We start from the raw sequence: 25716 nt of genomic DNA, 5'->3' as shown, positions 1-25716 counted from the left end.
TCCATAGAATGAATTTAAAGTACTACCTTTTCCACATCTAAGTATGAATGGAACACCATCCCATCTCTCATTGCGTACAAATAATGCTGCCGTCACAAACGTTGGTGTCACTGAACCTGCAGCACACATGGGGTAATTGAAAAATGTAATGGTAATTCAATGTAATTAATTACAAAAGTCTGCAGGGAATAAATAAATGAACTGATCAAGAGCAACAACCATTCTATAGGGTTTTATTTCACATTTGTTTTAGAGTATCCAACATATCATTTATACTGGGTACATTGTATACCTAATATATATTCTACTGAAGTGAGTCATAATGAAAAACTGAAAACTCATTCCTGGCAAAACACTCATTAGACACTGAAAATGAAAATAACCAACATCATCCCAGAAGCATTCTCTAATAAAAGTGTTCAATATTGACAACTATGTATATAAGGAGTAATAATCTTTTGAAGACATATTACACCCAAATTTCATAACTGAAAACATGAAGAACAAGAGCACTGCCTTGCGGGTACAGATGCTCATCTGATTTTTTTCTCTGTATGATAGAAATATAATTTTCCTACCTGTGTGCTTTTATGATATTTTCTAAGTCCAAAAGGGGCCACAATTCTTGCAAAAAAGCAGGATGGAATTATGTTTCTTGCTGTACAGAGGCAGCTTTTGATGGTGAACAAGTGGTGCAAGTTTTAAAGCAATAGCTTTGATAGTTTAGGAGAAAAGCTGACCTAAACACAAAGAATAACCAAGAAGTCTGATTTTCTAAGTCCAAAAGGCGCCATAATTCTTGAAAAAGGCAAAGCAGAGTTATGGTTCCTGCTGTGCAGAGTCAGCTTTTAATGATGAATAACAGCTCCAAGTTTTAAAGCAATAGCTCTGACTGTTAATGAGAAAAGTTGACCTAAATGCAAAACTGAACCAAGAAATCTGATATTTTCTAAGTCTAAAAGAGGTCCACAATTCTTGCACAGGATGGAGTTTTGTTACTTGCTGTACAGAGTCAGCTTTTAGTGGTGAACAAGTGTTGCACATTTTAAAGCAATAGCTTTGATATTTAGGAGAAAATCTGACCTAAACATAAAACTTAACCAGGCAACGCCAACTCCCAAAGCCAAAGCTGACACCAATCAATTCAAAAAAATCAGATGAGCTAATAACTAAATAATATCTATGTAAACATAGAATAAACATGTTTGTGTGAACAAACAGTACTGTCTGTTAGGTTTAAAATTACATACATGTATAAGTTAACACAATATGAATATGTAATGCCGCTAAAAAAACTGAAAGTTTTTTTTTTACAAATGGCTGTTAATAGATAACATTTAATTGTGATCTCAGCTCTGTAGTTAGTTGAAATATTTCCCCAAAATGGATATATGAGGAATAATTCAAGGGCCATTATTCCAGAGCAAGGATCAGTTAAATGATTCTCAAGAGTCAGACACATAGAGCTACATATGGGTGTTCTCCCTTTGTCTAGTAAAGAAACCTATATAGTGATCCCTCTTTGTCCATCTTGTAGTTTTTGGTCTTAAACTAGAGGTATGGGACATAACCTTTAGCCTGCTGGCGGCGAATTATTCTGCCTTTGCGACCAGTGCAGACCAAGATTAGCCTGCACATCCGTGCAGGCTAATCATGGTCTGCACTGTTCGCTATTCAGTCAGTAAATTTTCAGTGAACACCCCTTCAAATAATAAATAGTATTGTCCAAACTGAGTGATGGACCAGTCCATTTTAGAAATATAGCAGGGTAAGGGTTAATTCACCAGTAAAACAAAGATGTGTATTATTATGCAACAAAATCATAGTCTATACATTACTATTGTCATAGCATCAAAAGTCATAAATTCAAGTATTCACATTCAACATGTTGTTCTTATCAATCATATTTTTAAACCAGCAAAACAGGACCAGAACTGAAGATATTAGAGCACTTTTTCTGGTATTTCTTAATTTCTTATCTGACAAGGATTTTCTAAATAAAAATCAATATCTTCTGATAAAATATAATAGTGAAAGCTGGGCATAGCATATTTTTAAAAATAACTAAAGGAAGGCCATTTCATTATAGCACATAATAATTATTTTTTGCGAAAGAGTTTACCGTTAATAATTATAGGTTATTAGCTTTGTATCGGGAAATATGCACGAGTTCTTCAGCGAAAATATTGCGCAACTTTAGGAGCTGAAGAACACGTGCATATTTCCCGATGCAAAGATAATAACCTTTTTATTACACACGCATCTACATGTATGAATATTAAGTTAATATCATAAATATGTTCAATAGCCTGAATAGTATTGAGAATATAAAACTAAATAGAAAAAAAAATAGTGCAACAACACACACTGAATTACGTCACGCACCCAATATGAAATTCAGATGTCAGTATATGGAAAAATATTGACATTTCCGATACCAGTGTAATAAATTAACGGGGAATAGAAACGAGTATGTAATAATATAATATACCTGCAGGGACAGTTGGGTCATCAAGGTACCCCTGTTTCTCGTCATCTTTCCCATCCGGGTTACCTACATACTGACCAAGTACAACATTATCCATAGTTATAGGTGGCACACTCTTTAATACTTTAACCTGAAATATAGGAATGAACTTTATAATCACTACAGCCATAGTTCTTGTAAAATAAATCATTTCACTTAATAATTTAATTTTTCGCACAAAAAAATGAAAATTAAACACTACTAAATTAAAAAATGTTCGACTACCATTAAAAAGTAAAATGAAAAAGTACAATGACATAAACAAAGACAAAAATTAATGCAGAGTTATGAAAAATGCGCACTGCATACTGGCCTGACTAGGAACCAGCATGGGAGCCATCTATCTAGATGTGTAATGGAGACAGGTTATTAAACACTATTTTTTCACTAAGCATGGCCACAGAGGTCTAAATTAAAGCTAGTTTTTGTTTAAATTTCGCTTTGTGTGTATTTTTTACATTTTGGTAGAAAAAATGGGAGAGAAGGTTGTTTTTGGTGAAGTGAAAGTCCATTTTAGTACGATTAGCACTACCAGGTCAAAGCAGTGTGATTTTGATGTGATTCTAACAAAATGCAGGTTAGAGTTATGGTTTTTGGCCTACATAATCCCCTAATGACGATAAATAAGTGCGCAAAGTTTCAAAGATGTAGTGCTTATAGTCTTTGAGAAAAGGTGACCTAAACAAAAATATTAACCAACGGTGATGATCATTGACGACAATACAATGATCAGACATGCTAATGAGTGAGGTCTGAATTTGTTATTTGTAAAAATTGTAAATTTTATAGAATACTATTTATGCTTGTGTGACCATATAAAATTATTGCAGTCAATAGATGTTCAACTTTGAATTAATTCCCATTTGTGTTTTTTCTTGCATTTAGCATTACACCAACTCAATTATAGGTCATATTGCAACTTTCCAGCTTTTAATGGTGGAGGAAGATTCTGGATGCACCTCTGAGCATCATTTCAGACAAGCCAGATGATTAACTTCCTCTCAAGAAAGAATTCTACATCCCAACTGAGGTTCAGAAAGCGCTGCAGTCAAAAGCAAGTGATTTGAAGTCAGTGACCTTAACAAGATGGCCATGAAGGCCATGTATCGCTCACCTGACCTAGGAATCATCAAGATTAACATTCTAACCAAATTTCATTAAGATATGGTCATAAATGTGGCCTCTAGAGTGTTAACTAGCTCTTTCTTTGATTTGACCTGGTGACCTCGTTTTTGACCCTACATGACCCAGATTCATAATGGACCTTCAGATCATCAAGATTAAAATTCTGACCAAGTTTCATGAAGATACAGTCATAAATGTGGCCTCTAGTGTTAAGAAGCTTTTCCTTTGATTTGGCCTGGATACCTAGTTTTTGACCCCAGATGACCCAATATCCAACTTGTCCAAGATTTTATTGAGGGAAACATTCTGACCAAGTTTCATCAAGATTGGGCCAAAATTGTGACCTCTAGAGTGTTAACTAGCTTTTCCTTTGATTTGACTCGGTGACCTAGCTTTTGATCCCATAAGACCCAGATTCGAACTTGACCTAAAGATCATCAAGATTAACATTCTGACTAAGTTTCATGAAGATACAGTCATAAATGTGGCCTCTAGAGTGTTAACAAGCTTTTCCTTTGATTTGACCTAGTAACCTAGTTCTTGACCCCATTTGACCCAGAAAACTTAAAAAAAGGACCCAAACAAAAGGATAAGTACAAAAGATACAAGTAGATCACCCCAGCAAAATCTTGTAAAAGCATAGTGTATCAACACTACATATTAAACTAAGAAAATACTACGTAGGTGCTGCTTCTGATGCAAACAGAAGGGCGTATAATCACTTCCCCATAAAAATCTGAACAGGAAGTACCTTTTCATTACGGATGTCTTCTGCTGCTGTACTTGGTGGTTTCTCCATGGCAACCAAGGTCAACAGTTGTAACAAATGATTCTGCATCACATCCCTGTAATACAGCATCAGTACAGTACTAATACAGCACCAATCAATACAGCACCAATACTACATCTATACAGTACCAGTACTACATCTATACAGTACCAAAACTGCATCAATACAGTACCAATACTACATGAATACAGTACCAATACTGCATCTATGCATTACCAATACTGTATTTATGCAGTACCAATACTGCATCTATACAGTACCAATACTGCTTCAATACAGTACCAATACTGCATCTAAGCAGTACCAATGCTGCGTCTATGCAGTACCAATACAGCATCAATGCAGGACCAATACTGCATCTATGCAGTACCAATACTGCATCAATGCAGGACCAATACTGCATCTATGCAGTACCAATACTGCATCTAAGCATTACCAATACTGCATCTATGCATTACCAATACTGCATCTATGCAGTACCAATACTGCATCTATGCAGGACCAATACTGCATCTATGCAGTACCAATACTGCATCTAAGCATTACCAATACTGCATCTATGCATTACCAATACTGCATCTATGCAGTACCAATACTGCATCTATGCAGTACCAATACTACATCTATACAGTACCAATACTACATCTATGCATTACCAATACTGCATCTATGCATTACCAATACTGCATCTATGCAGTACCAATACTACATCTATGCAGTACCAATACTACATCAATACAGTACCAATACTGCATCTAAGCATTACCAATGCTGCGTCTATGCAGTACCAATACAGCATCAATGCAGGACCAATACTGCATCTATGCAGTACCAATACTGCATCTAAGCATTATCAATACTGCATCTATACAGTACCAATATTGCATCTAAGCTTACCAATACTGCATCTATACAGTACCAATACTACATTTATACAGTACCGATACTACATCTATACAGTACCAACAGAGCATCTATACTGTACTGATACTACATCTATAGAGTACCAACAGAGGATCTATACAGTACCAATACTACATCTATACAGTACCAACAAAGGATCTATACAGTATCAATACTACATCTATACAGTACCAACAGAGGATCTATACAGTATCAATACTACATCTATACAGTACCAACAGAGCATCTATACAGTATCAATACTACATCTATACAGTACCAACAGAGGATCTATACAGTATCAATACTACATCTATACAGTACCAACAGAGCATCTATACAGTATCAATACTACATCTATACAGTACCAACACAGCATCTATACAGTATCAATACTACATCTATACAGTACCAACACAGCATCTATACAGTATCAATACTACATATATATTATTATACAGACCTTCCAGCATGGCCTTGTCAAAAAAGTTGGAAAAAAACAGGAGGTTTGCAGACAAAGTAGGAAAGGTAGGAGGTTATTAACATAAAATGTATTCCAAACCAAAACCAAAACACTAATAGAATGTGCTATTCAAGCACTCAAATGCAACTAAGTACCCTCAGCAGAGCATCACAGCGTAAAACAACTATGCTTATGGAGTTTCCAAAGGTTAAGATATGCTTTGGTAGGATTATAGGTATGTTGATATGAGGCAATGTATTGTAGGAGGCACCAAATGCATAAGTGCATGCCAAACATTTTGAAAAACCTTGAAATATTGCTGGGGACCTGGGGGCCGCATGTGCCCCCAGTGGATCCAGGGCAAAGCCCTAGCTGGGGGTAGGGTCCAGGGGGCCGCAGGCCCCCGGAAGTTGTGAATGTCTAGTAATTCCAGAGCCATACCAATCAATTTTGAGGTTCTTAGGAGGCCCAATACTACATCTCAACAGAACCCAAAGAGCATCAAAACAGTACCAATACTACATGAATACAGTACCAATACTTCATCTATACAGTACCAATACAGTATCAATAAAGCATCAAAACGGCATTAATATACATGTAGTATCAATACAGTACAAATACTACATCTATAAGTTTCCAATACAGCATAAATACATTACAAAATTAATACAGCATCAATAGTAATACTATACAGCACAAATACAACAAAGAACTTACATCTACTGAATTTCTTCAATGTTTAACATAAGAAATGTAAAACAACAAATTTAGACTAAATGACTTAAAAATGCTAATAGTGTCCTCTGTCATTTATGTATCTTTGTAAATGTTTTGATGCATATACATCCTTTATACCAAGGAAATATTTTTTTTTAAGATCTGTGCAAACTGGGGGGAAATAAGGCTGATAGAAATTTTGAAATCCGAGTCTAATTCTAAACTTCTGACTAATGACACTGATGATTACATGTCCAGCTCTTGGAGACTTCACTTCACTGATGATTACATGTCCAGCTCTTGGAGACTTCATTTCACTGATGATTACATGTCCAGCTCTTGGAGACTTCACTTCAATAATGATTATATGTCCAGCTCTTGGAGACTTCACTTCAATGATGATTACATGTCCAGCTCTTGGAGACTTCACTTCAATGATGATTACATGTCCAGCACTTGGAGACTTCACTTCAATGATGATTACATGTCCAGCTCTTGAAGACTTCACTTCACCGATGATTACATGTCCAGCTCTTGGAGACTTCATTTCACTGATGATTACATGTGCAGCTCTTGGAGACTTCACTTCAATGATGATTATATGTCCAGCTCTTGGAGACTTCACTTCAATGATGATTACATGTCCAGCACTTGGCGACTTCATTTCACCGATGATTACATGTCCAGCTCTTTGAGACTTCACTTAAATGATGATTACATGTCCAGCTTTTGGAGACTTCACTTCAATGATGATTACATGTCCAGCTCCTGAGACTTCACTACACTGATGATTACATGTCCAGCTCTTGGACACTTCACTTCAATGATGATTACATGTCCAGCTCTTGGAGACTTCATTTCACCGATGATTACATGTCCAGCTCTTGGAGACTTCACTTCACTGATGATTACATGTCCAGCTCTTGGAGACTTCCCTTCACCGATGATTACATGTCCAGCTCTTGGAGACTTCACTTCAATGGTGATTACATGTCCAGCACTTGGAGGCTTCACTTCAATGATGATTACATGTCCAGCTCTTGGAGACTTCATTTCAATGATGATTACATGTCCAGCTCTTGGAGACTTCATTTCAATGATGATTACATGTCCAGCTCTTGGAGACTTCATTTCAATGATGATTACATGTCCAGCACTTGGAGACTTCACTTCAATGATGGTTACATGGCCAGCTCTTGGAGACTTCACTTCAATGATGGTTACATGTCCAGCTCTTGGAGACTTCACTTCACTGATATTTACATGTCCAGCTCTTGGAGACTTCACTTCACCGACGATTACATGTCCAGCTCTTGGATACTTCACTTCAATGATGATTACATGTCCAGCTCTTGGAGACTTCATTTCACCGATGATTAATGTCCAGCTCTTGGAGACTTCACTTCACTGATGATTACATGTCCAGCTCTTGGAGACTTCACTTCAATGATGATTACATGTCCAGCTCTTGGAGACTTCACTTCAATGATGATTACATGTCCAGCTCTTGGAGACTTCACTTCACTGATGATTACATGTCCAGCTCTTGGAGACTTCACTTCAATGATGATTACATGTGCAGCTCTCGGAGACTTCACTTCAATGATGAAACTTCAATGATGATTACATGTCCAGCTCTTGGAGACTTCACTTCAATGAAGATTACATGTCCAGCTCATGGAGATTTCACTTCAATGATGATTACATGTCCAGCTCTTGGAGACTTCACTTCAATGATGATTACATGTCCAGCTCTTGGAGACTTCACTTCAATGGTGATTACATGTCCAGCTCTTGGAGACTTCACTTCAATGGTGATTACATGTCCAGCTCTTGGAGACTTCACTTCAATGGTGATTACATGTCCAGCTCTTGGAGACTTCACTTCAATGATGATTACATGTCCAGCTCTTGGAGACTTCATTTCAATGGTGATTACATGTCCAGCTCTTGGAGACTTCACTTCAATGGTGATTACATGTCCAGCTCTTGGAGACTTCACTGCAATGATGATTACATGTCCAGCTCTTGGAGACTTCACTTCAATGATGATTACATGTCCAGCTCTTGGAGACTTCATTTCAATGGTGATTACATGTCCAGCTCTCGGAGACTTCACTTCAATGATGATTACATGTCCAGCTCTTGGAGACTTCACTTCAATGATGATTACATGTCCAGCTCTTGGAGACTTCACTTCAATGATGATTACATGTCCAGCACTTGGAGACTTCATTTCAATGATGATTACATGTCCAGCTCTCTGACACTTCATTTCAATGGTGATTACATGTCCAGCTCTTGGAGACTTCACTTCAATGATGATTACATGTCCAGCTCTTGGAGACTTCACTTCAATGGTGATTACATGTCCAGCTCTTGGAGACTTCACTGCAATGATGATTACAAGTCCAGCTCTTGGAGACTTCATTTCAATGATGATTACATGTCCAGCTCTTGGAGACTTCATTTCAATGATGATAACATGTCCAGGTCTTGGAGACTTCACTTCAATGGTGATTACATGTCCAGCTCTTGGAGACTTCACTGCAATGATGATTACATGTCCAGCTCTTGGAGACTTCACTTCACTGATGATTACATGTCCAACTCTTGGAGACTTCACTTCAATGATGATTATATGTCCAGCTCTCGGAGACTTCACTTCAATGATGATTACATGTCCAGCTCTCGGAGACTTCACTTCAATGATGATTACATGTCCAGCTTTTGGAGACTTCATTTCACCGATGATTACATGTCCAGCTCCCGGAGACTTTATTTCAATGATGATTACATGTCAAGCTCTTGGTGACTTCATTTCACCGATGATTACATGTCCAGCTCTTCGAGACTTCACTTCAATGATGATTACATGTCCAGCTCTTCGAGACTTCACTTCAATGATGGACTGGAACATGACTTTTATGTTTGCCACTGAGGAAGAATTAATATCATTTTGTTTTCTTGATTATTAAAATGAAATTGCCGTCTCAAAATGGACTGTTACCACTGAAGGTTTAAGTTTACAAAATTCCAATCTCTTTGCTTAAGACTTAAAGGACTACATTTACCTTACCGTAAACTCTTACCTGATAATACCAAAGTCGTCAAAGTAGCCTCCCCTGCCCTGTGTTCCAAATGGTTCCTTAAAACTAATCACAACTGATGCTATACTATCTCTATTCCAAATGGGACTGTAAATCCGGTTCCCAAATCTGAAACAAATGACATAACATTTGAAAGGTTCTTTTTTTCTGCCACACTTTTTAAAAAAAGTTGTTTTCTCTATTTGTAACTTATAATCACTTTGTGAAAGACATGTTATCGAAAAATTAATCTCACAAGACATGGACTGGTAGGCTAACATACATTTCTTCAGGATTTAAGCTGGATAACAGCTAAAGTTGTTTGTGCTTAATTCCCGACTATAAATATTTTTTTATCTTGTATCTTTAACCCTTACCCTGCTAAATTTCTATCATGAACTTGTCCATCTTTCAATTTGGACAGTACCATTAACTGTTAAAAGGGGTGCTTACCAAAAAGATACTAAATGGCAAACATTGCAGATCTTGATCAGACTGCACAGATGTGCAGGCTGATCATGATCTGCACTGGTCGCAAAGGCAGAATCAATCGTGTCCAGCACGATAAGGGTCAGCCGTCCAAGTAAAGCTTTACATGGAAGGATACAACCTCTTGGTTAAGTAAGAGTTAGCTAGAGATCAAAACTCAATACTGGAAGAACAAAGACTTAACTTGGTTACAAACTCAATGATATGAATCTTCACAGCTTGACTTTCGTAGTTACAGATGTATGAAAATTTGTTTACCTTAAAACCATGAGATTTTGGACCATTTCTTTGCCAAGGTAGTGATCGATTCTGTAGATTTCTTCCTCACGGAACAATGATGATAGATGATTGGACAAATGCTCTGAAGTTTCAAGGTCACGGCCAAATGGTTTCTCTATTATAACTCGTGTCCATTTATCGCTATAAGAGAAGGTTCAAATGTCAAGTTTGTACACAAACAAACCAGTGAAACAGGTAGCATTCAATCAAGCAATACATCCTATAGAAAACCTGCATAAAAATAACATTACTTGACCTGTTACATTTTTTTTCATGATGTACAAATCAAAAAACTTTTTCACATCTAAAAAAATTTTGATATACAGTAAACCTCGCTTATAAGGAACAGCTAGGGACCTCTAAAAATTGTTCCTTATAACCGAGGTTCCTTATATCCGTATAGCGAACTAGTTCCTTGTAACCGAGTTTGTATAACGAACACAATTTGTATAGCGAACACTATTTGACTGACGTTTCATAAGGGCTATGTGTTCACACTCCGGGCCGACCTTGAATCTTTATGTGAGGAAGTTGCTTTTCTGGTACCGGTCCTATACTGGAGAGATGGTAAGGTAAACTGTCTGCATGTATATTACTGTTGAAACGCGGCGTTAAACCTAAACCAAGCCAAAATGTTCGTCGATAAGAATGACCGCAATTTATGTTTATTTTTTGTCGTCATTTGTATCTTCTTTTTAGAGAGCGCTACATGATGATTATAAGATATATTGCTGTTACTCCCCTTACCTTGCTTGACTGCATGTTATATGAATAGTCATCAATACTAATATAAAATAAATGTTCAATTTTTTATTACAAAAATGTTAAATTAGACTACCCATTAAAAATTAAAAGTAGGGTATTTATGACATACAGTGTATTACGACTGAACAACGGCGCCATACATACGGATTAAAGTGTAAATTATACCTATACTTTTGCTATTGTCCATTTTAGCACCTGCTATAATTTTTACAATTGGAAATTTGGTAAACTGGACTGTTTGCCATTGTTAATCACGTGTAATTAGCACATTTATTTAGGATTTTTGTTCACTATTGTTAACATGAAATACCCAATACATGTAGCTGTCGAACATCATCTTGAGTAAGTATAGTCTACTATCGTTTAGTATTTGGTAATTTGATGATATTATATATTTTCTTTTTATCGTATCCGTGAATTAACAAACGAAAGATCATAGAAATGAAATAATTTGTGTTTATTCATGTGCATGAAAGCAATTTCATGTGCATGAAAGAGTGTGATAGTGCCGACATTGCTCTGACGTCATCAGCATTTCTCATGTTTATTTCCGGTTTTCAATAATTTTTATTCTTTATGTTTGGTCGCTATAACCGAGGGGTTTTTCATTGCATTTCGTTCTTTGGGCCTGGAAAAAGTGTTCCTTATAACCGAGTGTTCCTTATAACCGAGTTCCCTATAACCGAGGATTTTTACATTAAATAAAGAAGGAATTAGATCGGGGAATTGAAAACTGTTCCTAATAACCAAGTGTTCCTTATATCCGAGTTCCTTATAAGTGAGGTTTACAGTAAACAAGTCATAAAAAGTTACATACCTTTTCGACATGCAAGTAGCTTTTAAATTCAAGGTAACAGTCTCATAAACAGAGGGAGGCAGTGCCAAGTAAAACAGTCTGTTACAGTTGCCGACATCGTTAATCATTTTATCAAGACGACTGAAGTCACTTGTCTTATCATACTGACCGGCACAATATTTGTTGATCTTTACAAACTCTTTGTACTTTTCTTGCTCTTCCTCTGACACCTAAAATATAAATATACTATACCTGTATGCTAAAAATAGTAGAAAACAAATGGCCTCAAGTTAAACATGTCAAAGTCTTGGTTTTTTTAAACGTAATATACCGGGTACATTCTGCTAAGAGTAGTACCAGAACAGCTGCCTATAACACCATTGTTAGACCAACTTTAGAGTACTGTTCCAGTGTTTGGGATCCTTATTATCAGAAGGATATAAATAAATTAGAAAACATTCAGAGGCAAGCTGCGAGATTTGTAGTAAATAATTCTAGCAAGACCCCGGGCACAGTCACAAATATCCTAACAGATTTAAGTTGGAACATCTTACCATCTCATGTAGTCAGTGCTGAAATAATTTTCGGATTCAAATCAGCACTGGCTGCATCGATGTTCCAACCATAATTACTATATATGCTTGCTTTTATCCTGTTTTTAACCCTACTAATATTTCTCTTTTCCTGCTCAACAGCTTATGTATGTATATGTTTTTACATTTAGGGCTATAAGGTGTTAGGTTTTGCACCTTTTTTTATCACCAACTGTCAGGGAGTACTAGGTGGATTGAGTAGCTTGGAAAACCTGATAGTCTTTCACTTTTTACCCCCCCCCCCCACCCCCAACACATGGCCAAAATGTATCAGTAATTGAACGAGGCCATTATTGTAAAAGAAGAAGAAAGAAGAAGTTGCTCATCTGACCTTGAATAAACATATGACACACTGAATCATGAATGGTAATATCCTTTTTAAGCAAACAAAAACATAAAACAGGTCAAGTTCCCTCATTTAAACAAATCTGTGTGAGGACTAGTACATTGATTCTACATACTAAGTTTGATAGAGATCCACCAAGCTGTTCATGAGAAGGAATTGTTTAAAAACTTGTTTTCTGATTTTTCTGTTTACAGCTCTTAGTGGCCCCATACCCGCTTTAAAAAAAAAATTGGGAGTGTGCATTAAAATGATGCTACAGACCAAGCTTGATGAAGATTCATCAAACACTTCATGAGAAGAAGTGTTTCAAAAGAATTTCTATTTTTAGCTCTAGCAGCCCCTAAATGGGGCCAAGTGCCATCATTTAAAAAAAGAATTAAGAAAGGATTGAACAATGATGCAATAGATCATTTGAGGAGGCTCCATCAAGCTGTTCATGAGAAGAAGATTTTTTAAAGATTTTTTATGTTAAAATATCTAGCAGTTCCAAAAAGGGATAAAATGCCCTTATTTAACCAAATTAATAAAAAGACCTTACAATGATTCTACGGACCAAGTTTGACGAAGATCCATCAAGACATCTTGAGAAGTCATTTAAATGTATTTCTATTTTAAGCTATAGCAGCCCCTAAAAAGGGCTAAGTGCCCCCATTTGAACAAAACCTAGAAAGACCTTACCACTGATGCTACAAATCAAGTCTGATGAGGATCCATCAAATGGTACATGAGGAGTTGTTTAAAGGTTTTTCTATTTTTATCTCTAGAGGTCCCTAAAAGGGGCCAAGTGCCAACATTTGGACAAACTTGAGAAAAGACCTTACAATGACGCTACAGACAATGTTTGATGAAGATCCATCAAGCTGTTCATGAGAAGAAGTTGTTTAAAGCTATTTCTATTTCTAGCTGTAGCAGCCCTTTCAAGGGCCCAAGTGTCCCAATTTGAAAAAATTTGAGACTGGACCTTACAGTGATGTTAAAGACAAAGTTTGATGAAGATCCATCCAGTGGTTCATAACAAAAAGCAGTTTAAAGATTTTTCTGTTTTTAGGTCAAGTTGTCCCTTAAAGGGGCTAAGTTTGAATAAATTTGCGAGAGGACCTTACTGTAATGTTACAGACCAAGTTTGATGAAGATCCATCAAACAATTCATGAGAAGGAGTCGTTTACATGTTTTTCTATTTCTAGCTCTAGCATCCCCAAAAAGAGGCTTAGTGTCCCCATTTGAAATTTTTTTAGAAAGGACCTTACAATAATGCTACAGACCTAGTTTGATGAAGATCCATCCAGTGGTTCAAGAGAAAAAGTTGTTTAAAAGTTTTTCTATTTTTAGCTCTAGCTGTCCCTCAAAGGGGCCAAATGCCCTAATTTGAAGAACTTGAGACAAGACCTCACAATGATGCTACAGACCAAGTTTGATGAAGATCCATCCAGTGGTTCAAGAGAAAAAGTTGTTTAAAAGTTTTTCTATTTTTAGCTCTAGTGGCCCCTAGAAGAGGCAAAGTGCCCCATTTAAACAAACTTGAGACTCTTTAAATTTACCTTTAAGAATGGAGCCCATCTTGACTGTAGATCCTCTAAGGAGAGTTTACTTCTGGCATACCCTATAATATATGTCTCCTTTGGTAACAATTCATCTTTAAACAGGGCCCTGAAACACACAATGGTATTTTCAATTTACAGTGAATGGTGTCAGCAATAATGTCAAATAACCTTTAGTCTGCTGGCGGCAAGTGATTCTGCCTTTGTGACCTGTGTAGCTGATCGTGGGCTGCACTATTCGATGTTCAGTTAGCAAATTTTTAATGATGCTGAATAATAAATGGTATTGCCCAAATTGAATGATGGACCAGTCCATTTTAGAAATTTAGCAAGCTAAAGGTTAAGTATAATCTATATAAAGTGAAAGAATAATCTCAAGGCTTCTGTTTTACAATTAGCCTGAACAAAGCAAACTTTACAATCAGTAAAGTGGAATTATATCCATTTTTCAAGTAACATCCAGCTGGAATAGATGTGTGTTAAAAATGGGTGGAGAGGAAATTATAGCTTTTAACCCAATATACAAAACTCTTCCTGCTACCAGTACGAAATATTAACTTTTCAAATATGACTTTTCTTATTTTGACTGAGGCAGTTTTTTTTAAAGAAAAGTCAAACTGCATGCAGGAGTTGCTTCCCTTCAAATTCAGAAATCTCTACCTATAGGTAAGGGAGATCACTGCGTAGAAGATTGAAGAAAAGAACTATTATTTTATTAGTCGATTTCTTTATTTCTAAAGCATCAACTTCAAATACTTATGCTGCAATATCGTTAATTTAACACATTTAAATGCACAACCGAAAATTGCTATTATAAAGCATTTACTAAAACAATAATGATGCGCATAATGCCACTTTAATCTATTGATTGTTTCTCCTAGAAACCCGATTCAGACCTTCACTAACATGCTAATGTCAGAGAGATTAATTTCCGTCAGATTTTATACAAATGCAAATATGAAAAGCTTGTTGTTTCATATTTCATTCTAAGCTGTACAGAAAATATCTATTTCAGAGTTTATCAATGTGTAAAATACAATCCTTGATCCCGGATATGTTATGCTCCACTTGCCATAAAATACAACTATATATGTACCTTTATAAAATATCATTCAAATCACTTTTATATACTTTATCAGTAAAAAATATGACTTTGCAATAATACATAAACTGCAGTTTTGGTTAAACTATTTTAGTCTACAGCATGTCGACTAATATAAGGCAAAATTTCAAGACATTTAAGGTTTAGCAGTATATCACAAAACAACAGATTTTTTTAGTAAATGAACAGCATCTTGACACACAGCTTATCTGTCCAATACAATTTATTGTTTTACTGTTCTGTCCCCACAGAGTTGGATACTTAAAATATTCTAAATGAGTTGTCCCTCTTAAATAAGAATGCCATTTGTAAAGAAATAAATGTAAACAATTGACATAAACGATGTTTTACCTAGTTATGTAAAGTTTAAACACTCGCACGATGTTGCAAATGCATCAAAACGAAGACCTGTAACAGCTTTTAAAAAATGGTGAGGTTTTAAAGGCGCTGAACAGTCCAGAAGTGTGGCCCCTTCATGCAGTCCCTTTCCGGAATTCAATACATATATGAGTAAATTGACAATGGTTTTGTAGGATAATATAAATGTTTTATAAGCTGTTAAATTTTCATGTAAAACAATGCTTTCTTTCTATGATCTGATGACGTTCGAACTTTTTTCTCCGAAACATGGACCTATACCTTAAAGGACAAATAAAACAATTTTAGAAATTCCTAAAAGAAAACAGGTGTAGTGATAAGACTGTATTACTATATCCTGGTAATTAAATAAAGAATAACAACAGGATATGTAAGTGAACATTGTAAAAAAAACATAATATGAGCCATGCCATGAGAAAACCAACATAGTAGGTTTGCGACCAGCATGGATCCAGACCAGCCTGCGCATCTGCGCAGTCTGGTCAGGATCCACGATGTTCGCTTTTAAAACTACTGCAATAAGAGAAACCGTTAGCGAACAGCATGGATCCTGACCAGACTGTGCGGATGCGCAGGCTGGTCTGGATTCATGCTGGTCGCAAAGCCACTATGTTGGTTTTCCCATGGCACGGCTCATATTATAGACATATTTATCAGTTTATTTTCCATGCTATCTTGTGTTGTAACAAATAAACTTATGTTTATAGTATGTTAAGATGCCACAACAAGATATTTACATGTTGCTTTCATATAAAACTCTTCAGATGTTCAACCAGTATTTCTAACACACTTTCAAGACTTTCTTTTTCAGTTTAAATAAGTTTTTACTGGGATTTTTAACAAATTTGGAACACTGGGGTTGGGGGTGGGGGGAGATTTTTAACAAATTTGGAACAGTGGGGGGGGTGGGGGGGGGGGGGGGGGGGGGGCGGGGTGAGGAGGTGGTTATGGAGAGGCAGGGAATCGTATCTCTTTGTTCATTGCAACAAAGCTACTGTAAACTTGTAGTACATACAGTCCATCAGTTCTACTGCTTTATATTAAATGTACGCTGTTGTTTTTCTTTGTGGTATAAAGTGTGTCTTGTCCCTATATAAACAATACATTCTATCATGCTGCTGTATGTAGAGTATCGTTCTGTTGTTGTATGCATAAAGCCTATCTTCAATGTTGTTTCATGTATTTGTCTTGTTGTTGTATATAAAGTTTACAGTATGTAACGTGTCTTGTTGCTGTAAATAAAGTTTACAGTATGTAACGTGTCTTGTTGCTGTACATAAAGTTTACAGTATGTAACGTGTCTTGTTGCTGTATATAAAGTTTACAGTATGTAACGTGTCCTGTTGCTGTATCTAAAGTTTACAGTATGTAACGTGTCTTGTTGCTCTATCTAAAGTTTACAGTATGTAACGTGTCTTGTTGCTGTATATAAAGTTTACAGTATGTAACGCATCTTGTTGCTGTATATAAAGTTTACAGTAGGTAACACGTCTTGTTGCTGTATATAAAGTTTACAGTATGTAGCGTGTCTTGTTGCTGTATATACATCTTACAATTCAAAAGTTTTACAGGGTAAAATAAAGATGCTGACATAGTACACTATTAAAATGGCCTTTTATTTCTTGTTCTACTAATAGCTATTCAAATAACTGAGCCGCCCCATGAGAAAACCAACATAGCGCATCCGCGCAGTCTGGTCAGGATCCATGCTGTTCACTTTCAAAGCCTACTGCAATTAGAGAAACCGTTACCGAACAGCATGGATCCTGACCAGACTGCACGGATGTGCAGGCTGATCTGGATCCATGCTGGTCACAAAGCCACTATGTTGGTTTTCTCATGGCGCGGCTCATATATTCAACACTGAACTTTCATAAACATTGTTCATCTTTTGCACTGGAACGTCATTTTTATTTCTACAAAGAGGAGCTGCGCAAAACAGATCATTATTCTCAGTTAGTGTCTCTGAAATCCAGAAATTTATTCAGAATACATAAGGCTGACAAGGAAATACAAAACAAATCTAGCTCATAGATGATCAATCATACTCTGTAGTCCAAAAGGTATTAGTAATATTGATCACATTATAATTTATAAGCAATAAAAGAAAATGATAAACAAGTAAGAATTGTGTGTAATGAATGCCCATGCAGGCATGAATGACAGAAAAGAACAATAACTGTTATGGCTTTTATGTCAGTACATTTAATGATGAAATAACTTTGCAACTATGCAGGACTACACAATCCATAGCATTTGTAGAACATGACACTATACCAGGCAAACAGAAGGGATACAAGCTTGCTTAACAAAATTATGTTCTACAGTCTTAATTTTTCTATTAAAATTCTAAACTAGTTTTGTTAAACAGACTTAATAATGGTTGATAAACTATAATTTTTGGATGTGAAATATAGAATATATTATAGTGTCAACTAAAATATTTGTAAAAGTACTAGGTTTAGCCAAAATTTAAGAAACTGTCATAGCCTTTTATTTCACTCTTTCTGCTTTTTTACAAACTGATTCCTTGACTCTCAACCTCTAGTTCCAAATTTCCCTGTATTTTCACTGATTTTTGCCCAATTTCAAAATTTCCCTGACCAATTACAAAATTCCCTGACTTTTCCACGACCTTGAAAAAAAAGTTTTTCCCTGACTTTTCCCTGGCTGTGGGGACACCATGTGTCACATTGCTGTATGTACATTGTATGTCTTGTTGCTGTATGTATACAGTATGTCATGTTGCTGTATGTATACAGTATGTCAAGTTGCTGTATGTATATAATGTGTCATGTTGCTGTATGTATACAGTATGTCACGTTGCTGTATGTATACAGTATGTCATGTTGCTGTATGTATATAATGTGTCATGTTGCTGTATGTATACAGTATGTCATGTTGCTGTATGTATATAATGTGTCATGTTGCTGTATGTATACAGTATGTCATGTTGCTGTATGTATATAGTGTGTCATGATGCTGTATGTATAAACTGTGTTTCATGTTGCTGGATGTATATACAGTGTGTAATGTTGCTGTATTTATATAGTGTGTCATGTTGCTGTATTTATATAGTGTGTCATGTTGTTGTTTGTTTATAGTGTGTAATGTTGCTGTATGTATATAGCAGGTCATGTTGGTGTATGTATATAGTGTGTCATGTTGCTGTATGTATACAGTGTGTCATGTTGCTGTATGTATATAGTATATGTATATAGTGTGTCATGTTGCTGTATTTATATAGTGTGTCATGTTGTTGTTTGTTTATAGTGTGTAATGTTGCTGTATTTATATAGTAGGTCATGTTGGTGTATGTATATAGTGTGTCATGTTGCTCTATGTATAAAGTATGTCATGTTGATGTATGTATACAGTATGTCATGTTGCCGTATGTATATAGTGTGTCATGATGCTGTATGTATAAACTGTGTTTCATGTTGCTGGATGTATATATAGTGTCTCATGTTGCTGTATGTATAAACTGCGTTTCATGTTGCTGTATGTATATAGTGTGTAATGTTGCTGTATGTATATAGTAGGTCATGTTAGTGTATGTATATAGTGTGTCATGATGCTGTATGTATAAACTGTGTTTCATGTTGCTGTATGTATATACAGTGTGTCATGTTGCTGTATGTATACAGTGTGTCATGTTGCTGTATGTATATACAGTGTGTCATGTTGCTGTATGTATACAGTATGTCATGTTGCTGTATGTATACAGTATGTTATGTTGCTGTATGTATATAGTATGTCATGTTGCTGTATTTATATAGTGTGTCATGTTACTGTATTTATATAGTGCGTCATGTTGTTGTTTGTTTATAGTGTGTAATGTTGCTGTATGTAAACAGTATGTCATGTTGGTGTATGTATATAGTAGGTCATGTTGGTGTATGTATATAGTGTGTCATGATGCTGTATGTATAAACTGTGTTTCGTGTTGCTGGATGTATATATAATGTCTCATGTTGCTGTATGTATACAGTATGTCATGTTGCTGTATGTATATAGTGTGTCATGTTGCTGTATGAATAAGCAAATTATACTTACCATAATACTGGATAGATTTTCTTTTTTGCTAAATCACCCTGAAAAGGGAAAGAAAAGTACTTAGGTTAAATATTTATAATTAATTAATGGTTTAAAGCCATTAATACTGTTGTTGCTGAAATTCAGCTAATTAAGAGAGTCCAAAACTACTAGTCCTTCAACTATGTATCTAAAAAAAATAATTTTTTTTGTGTACACCATAATCCACATACATTAATAAGACAAGAGTAATAATTTACATTATTCTAAAGTTCATATTTGGAATACAATTTAGAATAATTACTTAACATGAAAAACAAGGTTTTTATAATAAGATTGACTGAAATATTACATGAAGTGAACATGAAAATGCTCTTAAATCACTATTTGTCCATGCTACTACAAAGTAATTACTAACTGGTCTATAAATATTGCATTTATTTACGTTATTTTAATTTACAAGTACACAACTATTTTTCATGCTAGTTCAGACAGTGTTTAATAATCTTGTATCATTTCACAATGTATTAGAATAAATCTAAAATGCAATTACTAAATGTATTAATCTAACAGTCATGTACCAATTTTCTTTTAATTTTTGAAAACTTTTTCAACAAATATGAAATAATGTTGTTTTTTTTAAATTTCATTTTATAGACATGTACCATGATACATAAAGAAAGTTACACATCAAATCCAGAACTGAATAGAAGTTAACTCAACTTGAAAGGTATTTTTCATAACTGACAATTTGTACTTACTGATGCTCCAATCACAATAAACACGTTAGGGCCAGTTTTGTTCCCTAACTGCACAAACATTTTGCTAATTTCCTTAGAAGTCATAGCTAGCTCTTGTAAATATCGACTGTACATTAAGTTGAATGCACTTAATATATATATCCTTTAAAGTCTATATCCGGTATCTAAAATTACAACCAGGTAAAAAGTTGATCAGGCATATAATGGTGGTATAGTGTTATTACAAATAACTGAAGTAATTTTAACCATCTTTTAAAAAACAAACTTATCCATTCTTTCTTATACCCAGTCTGTTTAACTTTGGGTATATTTTAATTTATACTCTTTTCCGTACTGAATTTGAAGTAGAACAATTTAAGGTCAATAACCAGATCAGTTTGGATTTAAAGAAAATTTTCACAGGCATTTATGCTGTTCATGATTAAATGGGAAGAGATAATAGTAACTTTATTAGCAGGTTTTATGGTTGTGGAAGAGTAAATCTGGAGGGGAACTTTAAAACTGGTTTCACTGTATGTAATACATTTATATAAATAGTTTAATTTCTAGGACTTGAATCAGAAGGAATTTAAGGTAGAACATTAAAAGACTTCTTTTGAAAAAGTGCATTTGTCACCCATATGGCTTCATTGAATGGAAATGGTAACTGATATGTAATATCTAGGTAAATGTTTGGTCAAATCCCTCCATGGACAAAAAAAGTTACAGATCGAACACAAAATCAAGATGGACATTCATTAAAGGAGAATAATTCAAAAAGTAAGATGGATAGATTAACCTCAATATAAACAACTCTTTCTCTAAATGTCCTCTGTTGTCATGTGCAATTTGTATATAGTTTGTTTTCTTTTATGGCAGTAGAAATTTACTCAATTAGAAATACTAGCACAGAAAATTCATTTAAATATTCACTTAGAAACTTTTTTAGTGGAATTATGTAATAAAAACTATATTTTTCAAGAAAAATCCAGCTGAAATTGATGAGTGTGTAAAAAAGGTGGAGGAAATTAGCACAATAAAATAATTACCTAAAATGTAAAATGAGCTAATTTTATTCCTAAAATACAAGATTGACATTTATGTTCCAAGTAAATTACACAGGAAATCGCCATGATTTTCAACACTGAATTAATATATAATGAACTCAGAGGAAATTTTTCATGTTTGTAATTTTTTCGATCTTGTCATTTGTCATCATTTCTGTTCGTGTTCATGTTTCACGAACTATTCATCTAACAAAGCCTATGCTTTAGTCACAGAAGATGTCTCAAGGAAATTTTACTTCAAAGGTAGATCTGTTTTAACTTTCAAATAAATCACAGATTGTGTTTACAATTTAAATGTTTTAATTTTATCGCAGTCGATTTTTAACAAATTTCGAGATACTGAACGAAGCAGACTTTTGTGAAACAACCGATAGTCTTATTTACTTAGTCACTCACGCTCGGTCATAAGGTCTTGCATTTATTGATACACACACACTTCTAATGCCTCTATAGCATTGTAAACAATAGAAGTAGGACAGGTCTGGTAATTATCACAAAGACCTCTTAAACTTATTCATAGACCTCCTTCAAACAAATGAGCCAGAAGGTAATCGAGGTAGTCTCAATTTTTTGACTGCAACACTCCCGGACATTAACCATATGTCTGCCTCAGATACACATTTTGACACTATTGTGGTTGTTTTTCACTAGGAAAAAATAAACAATAATTTAAAAACGTCAAGATAAACAAAAGTTAAAAATGGCATTTTAAATCTACCAGGACACCTTTGGTATACAAACTGAACATTTGAAATGTATAAACGTGTAAACAATGAATGTGCGTAGCATATAACACGGTTTTAAAATATAGCGATTGATACATACACAGCTTTACATGACTGAGGAAGAAATTTAATGGTGTAAGCAGAAAACACACTGACATACATGGAGTTTAAAAGTGTTTTGCATATAAAATAGAGGTTTTCTCATTAGTTAGGACATATAATGATTGTATTTGGAATGAGCATTCCAGACGTGTAATTTTTAGTGTGAAAAACTGGGCTCAGATATGTTTGAAGCTTCCAAAGTTAGACCAACAAAACTGACATGGTCCTAGGAAATACTGAGATAATTTTTGTACATGGGCAATGTCCCCACTCGCGTCAAACACTCGAAAGACCAAAATAGTGGAGGAAATTTCTGATGAAATTTTCATCGCTGCCGACGCTTTACATGCTGTAGGATTGATTGCCATGACGTCACACATTAACATCTGTTGACTGGAATTTTAATTACTTTTTCGTGCATTTATGAATTTTCAATATCTAAAAAGTTTTGAAATATTTACAATTTTCGTAATTTTGTATTCAAATAGCTTTTTTAAATGAATAACCGTTTTAAATGACATATAATTTAATAGCAGCATAGTGATGTTCAAAACTTTTAGAAAAACATGTACCGTATTTTCCCGAATTAAGGCCCCCCCCCCTCTAATTAACGCCCCCCACCCGTTTTGGAGGGAAAAAAAGTCAACAAGAACGAAAAAAAAATCACCTACCTTATTTTTATAAGCCCACATAATAAGTAATTTACAGTAAGTATCCAATGTATTAAGAATTAAACACACTTTTAAACAGTCCATGTACCGTAAATCCAAAACGTTTATACTAAGTACGGTACGTATCCAATCATCAAATCAGGGGTTCCATTTGACCCGGGACTCCGGGTCCGGACCCGGGAGATTTTCAAAAGACGCTCCAAGGACCCGGCATGATACTTGCCTGTGCGTCCTTCGGGACCCGTGGGCATTTTCCTTTGATAATCCTTTCTCTTATCATTCATTTCCTTCAATAAAACTATTTCCACGATAGACACGTGTATTCCAAAATAAACACTCGCGGTCATGCCCTCCTGCCTTTGATCTTCTGCTAAATCCCGCCCTTTCTCCTGTAGACATGCCTCGCTGATTTTTTTATCAGCAAGTTACGTCACGGTGAGTGCACATAGGTAAGAAGAATCAATGAAGTGTTGAAATTAATTGATAAAGAGTATTGATCCTGTGTACTGTCAAAAAAGGCGCCAATTATTAAATTATCGTAAGCAGCTGATTACCGAGCATGTGAAAAGTGCCCTGCAAGATTTTTTCATGCCAACTTTAAATTAGACCATTGTTTAGTGATCATACCGTAATTTCAACAAGAAACTTCACAAATTTTGATGAATTTTGAAAGCAAAAATAAATTTAGAATGTCCGTTCACGAGTCTAATTACACCCGATGTCATATGCATATTTCCAAAATTCCTTAAAAAAACTGACTTTCAATGCAGTTTTTAATGATAAATAGCATCATTATTTGAGAAACTATCTCTGATTTAGCTTACTTGGCCAAGTAAACTAAGCAAAAACTACTTTCCGATGACATTCCGAAAGTGTACCAGTATCCGGATAGTACATTTTGGATACATTTTTATAGAGTGTTATAGCACTGTTCTGTTATTAAAAATTAAATGAAATATAGAAGAAAAACCTAATCAAAATAACATGAATTTTGATAAATATTAGTTTACAATATGAGACTATATGACCTGAAACTGACATTTTTATTATGCTGTAACATGATCTTGGGTTTATTGTTTTCTTAGGTAAAGATCTACGTATTACTAAATAAAAAAAATATAGTCAATTATATGGACGTGTTGGGACAGGACTCCTGTATTTTGGAAAAGGACCCTTCAAAATTTGGGCCCAAGGGTCCTGGGACTCTTGGGTTTTCAGGTCTAGTGGAACCCCTGCATCAAATAGAAAATTAAACGGTAAATCCATTTTTGATTTGTTTTTGCACCACCCGCGCACAAGCTTCCTGATGACTTTAAACAAATTTGCGGCAAAGTGTTAACCTTTTCTTCGGCAGTTTTAATAACTTTTAATTTAAAAGCCGACACATAAGCAGCGTGTCAAACCACTGACATTGTGTATTGCTACCCGCATGTACTAAGGAAAATATTATCGGAGTACACAGCTGTTTGGGTATGATGACGTAATGTGTAATGTCGCGAGCGTGCCACGGAATACATGAGGTACCGTATTTAAATGCATAATTTTAAGACACACTGCATTAAATTGGATGCCAAATAATTACGTTTTGGGGGAATTAAACAACACAGAAACACTTTACAGTTGGTTTGAACGATGTTTTTAAGTTTTGTAAAAATTTTCTTTTTTTATTTTTTTACCTCAAATGAACGCAAAATGTAACGCCCCCCAGGGGGCGTTTATTCGGGAAAATACGGTAGGTGTAAGTTAAGCGTTCATAATTAATCCATTTTATTTCGAAATAATAATTAAAAGTAATAAATACATTGCTTGTTTATTTATTAATTATTATTTCGAATATCATCAAAAAAAAAATATTGATATAATTTGTGTTTTAAGTAAGAAAGTTTAGGCTGTTAGAAAAACATCATTTTTTTTATAAAAAACATGGACGTTCAGCATCTGCCCACCCGACCAGTGTCTTATCAGCTCTAACAATACAAAATACAACAGATTTGTATACAAACACGAACTCTCCTATAGATTTAAATACCAATCATGTCATGAATTGGCCATATATTCTTGAAGAGCCCTTTGCGCACAATTAGTTGGGCTAATATTCACTGCTGCCTACTACACGATTTGATTGATATTAGTTTGTCAGATATTCTCAGGAAGATCAATGATTGCAGTTTATAATTTTGCTGTAACTTCCAAACCTTTCTTCATTGGATTTTCCTTTTCCCAGCCTGATTTTAGTGATTATCAGTGATACTTCCTCAAGTTTCTGCAAAAAAATCAGCATAAACCAAGTGATAGCACAAAATCACAAACTTACTGATGCTCCAAAAACAACAAAAACATGACTGGCACCATGTCCTTTGTTTTCTAAAGTCTGCCGAATCAGTGTCAATGGATCAACTGTTTTTGACATGTTTTAATTTGATCTGTTGACTGCTGCAGCAGGTACTTCCGGGATCTACCGTATGCCCAAAG

At 35.1% G+C, this 25716-nt stretch overlaps 1 protein-coding gene across 4 annotated transcripts in view; it reads right to left on the bottom strand.

Moving 5' to 3' along the window:
* Nucleotides 1-25715, bottom strand: part of LOC123529880 (glucose-6-phosphate 1-dehydrogenase X-like) — a 39416-nt gene extending 13701 nt beyond the window's left edge. For 2 of the 4 annotated variants that reach the window (XM_045310449.2, XM_045310448.2), the window contains exons 1-10: nucleotides 25559-25699; nucleotides 20701-20864; nucleotides 19961-19998; nucleotides 14425-14533; nucleotides 11968-12176; nucleotides 10365-10526; nucleotides 9621-9746; nucleotides 4404-4497; nucleotides 2492-2618; nucleotides 27-116 (exon numbers count right to left, since the gene is read on the bottom strand). In XM_045310449.2, coding sequence (XP_045166384.2) covers nucleotides 27-116; nucleotides 2492-2618; nucleotides 4404-4497; nucleotides 9621-9746; nucleotides 10365-10526; nucleotides 11968-12176; nucleotides 14425-14533; nucleotides 19961-19998; nucleotides 20701-20814 — 1069 coding nt within the window. In that variant the 5' untranslated portion in view covers nucleotides 20815-20864; nucleotides 25559-25699. Of the gene's footprint in view, nucleotides 1-26; nucleotides 117-2491; nucleotides 2619-4403; nucleotides 4498-9620; nucleotides 9747-10364; nucleotides 10527-11967; nucleotides 12177-14424; nucleotides 14534-19960; nucleotides 19999-20700; nucleotides 20865-25558 lie in introns of all 4 variants that reach the window. The other 2 variants (XM_045310451.2, XM_053521160.1) reach the window with 1 other exon arrangement.
* Nucleotide 25716: the final 1 nt, after the last annotated feature.

The sequence above is a fragment of the Mercenaria mercenaria genome, chromosome 13 (assembly GCF_021730395.1).
Source record: "Mercenaria mercenaria strain notata chromosome 13, MADL_Memer_1, whole genome shotgun sequence".
Lineage (NCBI taxonomy): Eukaryota > Metazoa > Mollusca > Bivalvia > Venerida > Veneridae > Mercenaria > Mercenaria mercenaria.
Note: the sequence above shows the minus strand (reverse complement) of the source record. Positions and strands in the feature narration are given on the sequence as shown.